At 39.6% G+C, this 3143-nt stretch overlaps 1 protein-coding gene across 1 annotated transcript; it reads left to right on the top strand.

The window, feature by feature from the left end:
• Nucleotides 1-509: 509 nt before the first annotated feature.
• Nucleotides 510-1567, top strand: LOC109110561 (parafibromin-like). Its single transcript, XM_042734926.1, has 3 exons — nt 510-693; nt 785-926; nt 1122-1567. The coding sequence occupies exons 1-3, from the start codon at nt 525-527 to the stop codon at nt 1156-1158; spliced, it is 348 nt and encodes a 115-aa protein (XP_042590860.1). The 5' UTR covers nt 510-524; the 3' UTR covers nt 1159-1567.
• Nucleotides 1568-3143: the final 1576 nt, after the last annotated feature.

Here is a 3143-nt window from a genome sequence, read left to right as displayed (position 1 = left end):
ATGAACGGAGGTCTTACGGGTTTGGAACGACATGAGGGTGAGTCATTAATGACATAATTTTAATATTTGGGTGAACTAACCCTTTAAGGCAGTCTTTGTGTACACTTTTTAATATTTTCTACTACACTTCACTGTGGTTATAAAAAAATCAAGCTGTGGCTGCTCTATTCAAACGTACTTTAAATAATGAAGACATACAATATGTAATAATAATTATATATGTAATATAATGCATATTTTTAGCAAAATCCTGTAAAGGTATATTGTTGTCTCTTTGCAGTTATAAGACTTATAACAAAAGTTTCAAAGCTCTCAATTAAAATTGAGAAAGCAATGTTGTCAGATTAGATCTAGAATTCTGACAGCAGACTTGTTTAGCTGTTGAAGTTTATCCATGTTGTTTTCACGAAATAGACGCTCACAGTCAAACGTGGCATCGGAGAATCGCTAATCAAATGCCACTGTTTTGTCAATGCTTTCACCCCCCAAAACTGAAAATAGCAACCTCAAATTACCGATTTTGAATGCTCCTCATAGGTAAAAACTCGGGCCTAACCAGTCAGTTTGAGATTTTGTCGTTGTTTGTTCGCAGGGATCGTGTAGTGGCAGTCTTCGTCCAGGGTCCTGCCTGGCAGTTCAAGGGCTGGCCGTGGCTGCTGCCTGATGGATCCCCCGTGGATATATTTGCCAAAAGTGAGTTTGGTCAGGGAGAACGCAGCACATTATTTACAATATATTTACAATAGGCAAGAGTGTGTTTCATTTCATGCTTATGTTCTTTTAGTCCGAGCTTTTCACCTGAAGTATGACGAGGCACGGATGGACCCAAACGTGCAGAAGTGGGACGTGACTGTGCTGGAGCTGAGCCACCACAAACGACATCTGGACCGGCCCGTCTTCCTCCGCTTCTGGGAAACACTAGACAGGTCAGGATTGCAGCTCTGTGAATATCCTACAGATGTACATCTTTGATCGTTGTGTAGTCTTTTGAAGTTTATCATGTGAACCTGTCCCTGGTTCATTAAATACTTGAGCAATGAAACAATGTATTTTCCAACCCTAATAGTAATCTCGATAGCGTTATATACAGTAGCTCATTATCCCCTTCATCTCCTCTACAGATACATGGTCAAACACAAGTCCCATCTGAGGTTCTGAGACCGCTGGCCGTCCACCGTCAAGATCTTCCCTCCCTTCAGAGACATTTCAAGATGGACCGCTAGACCCCCGATCCTCTCAGCCTCCCTGAAAGCACTTTGGATTTCAGTATGCTTCACCCTCTGCTGACACCAGTTTGATTTGTAGCTTCTTCCTCCACCCGTAGATGAACAGGTCAGGGCGGGTGAGAGGAAATTTGGATGTTTGGGTTGGTCCTTGTCATGTTTTCTCAGTAGCTATGTATTTTTCAATTGTAAAGCAGTTGGTAATCAAGGCAGATTGAAAAGGAGATAATTGATTTTTTTTTTTTTTTTTTTTGTAAAACACAAGCTGGATGTAAGAGAACCATTGAAAATGGTGACTTGTTGATATGAATAAATGACTGCTGTCTAAAACTCTTGTAATGATAGATTCACTTTGTTCCTTTCTTTCTTTTTTGGCTTTCTCTGCCTTCTGTTCTATGAAGTGTAGAGTAGTGCATTAAGGTTCACTGCACAAATGCGAATAGTAAATGTAAGTCAGATTAGAAGAAGGTTTAGGATGAGATGTCTTTCTTCAAAACCAGCTGGCATTTAAATGACCAGAATTCTACGGTTATATGAAATCTGTACTTCAGATTGTTGATGGTGAATATGCTCTGTAATTCTGCAGTATATTGGAGTTTTTGTTCGTTTTATCCAGAAACCCAAGTGCTGCTTGCATCTAATTACTATTTTTGAAATGGAAAACGCAGTTGCTTCCATAACGCAAAGTCCGTTATCGACAAGGGTACATTTGTAATTTGTTAGGTTTTTTTTTGGGGGGGGGGGGGGGGGGGGGGGGGGGGGGGGGGGGGGGGGGGGGGGGGGGGGTTGTATAAATATAAATGCATTTGAAATGTTGATGAATGTGGATTATTATTAAAAAAATATAAACAGATGGTGATGCATATTTTTTTTCTTTTTCAGAAGAGCCTCTGACAACTTTGTAAGTTTGTGTGGTCACATGGTCTGTTGTCAGTAGTAAAGCACAGTTCACATAGAAGTCACTTTCAAATTAACCAGCTTTCTGTTGGTGAACACTGTATTGAAGTGTTAATAGATTAATAGGTTTTCGCAGAGCAACAGTAAATGTGATCGCACCTTTACACCATGTCTACTAGGACATGAGAGGCGTAGCACGACTTGACAAAAATGAAAGAACTTTGCCTTGATCGAGTTTTGCAAATGAGTGCAATTACTGTACATGGCCAGATGTGGAAACCTTCTGATCAACAGGTTGGATCCAGGTGACTGCAGTGACCATCTGATCTGTATACACAGGGCTCTAGACTAACTTTTTGCACTGGTGCGCCTAACTTTTTTTCTTGGGTGCACCAGCACAAAATTTTCGACCGCATCGCATTTAACACCACAGTTTTACAAGTTCACTTTTTTTTTTAAATCGCTGTCCGTATAGGCAATATTGACTTGTAAATTATTAACTAACAATCTGGTCAACATAAAGTTCTTTATTTGAAGCACAATTCTACAAGAAAGGTAACTTACTGAAAAAAGTGTTTGTGCTTAAAGTGCTTCACTGAGCTGAAATTTAAACTTAAAACATCTCAAGATAAATGAAATAAAAAGAAAATCTAAATTAAGTGTTTTAAAAGCTTCAAACTGAATATCTCATAGCTCAATGTCTTATGGACTATCCTCCATTGCAGTCACATGCCCCTCGGATGGCCAACTCCTGGAGTTTGGCCTTCTTGATCTTTGGCGTTGGCTAAACCAGCTGGCCACACTCTCTCTAGCATCAAAATCTTCCAGACTTGCCCCCCCTACACTGATTCTTATCAGATCTTCCACTGTGTCTGAATGTAGGGATGCTCTAGTGTCTGATCTGAACAGCTAAACAGTCCCTAAACCGCTTATACTACTGTCTCCGCTAAAATAGTTAAGTTTAGTATGTAATAGCAAAGTGATTGTATTTCGTTTGTTTTTTAATTAAGTTAATTTAGAAAA

The sequence above is a fragment of the Cyprinus carpio genome, chromosome B12 (genome assembly GCF_018340385.1).
Source record: "Cyprinus carpio isolate SPL01 chromosome B12, ASM1834038v1, whole genome shotgun sequence".
NCBI classification, from domain to species: Eukaryota; Metazoa; Chordata; class Actinopteri; order Cypriniformes; family Cyprinidae; genus Cyprinus; species Cyprinus carpio.
Note: the sequence above shows the minus strand (reverse complement) of the source record. Positions and strands in the feature narration are given on the sequence as shown.

What these genes read in the sequence shown, in the direction of transcription:
- LOC109110561 (XM_042734926.1), top strand. Translation starts at nt 525, where the DNA reads ATGCTCCTCATAGGTAAAAACTCGGGCCTAACCAGTCAGTTTGAGATT. An exon ending in CGTGGATATATTTGCCAAAA is followed by an intron (nt 694 to 784) that starts GTGAGTTTGGTC and finishes ATGTTCTTTTAG; the next exon opens with TCCGAGCTTTTCACCTGAAG. An exon ending in TTCTGGGAAACACTAGACAG is followed by an intron (nt 927 to 1,121) that starts GTCAGGATTGCA and finishes TCTCCTCTACAG; the next exon opens with ATACATGGTCAAACACAAGT.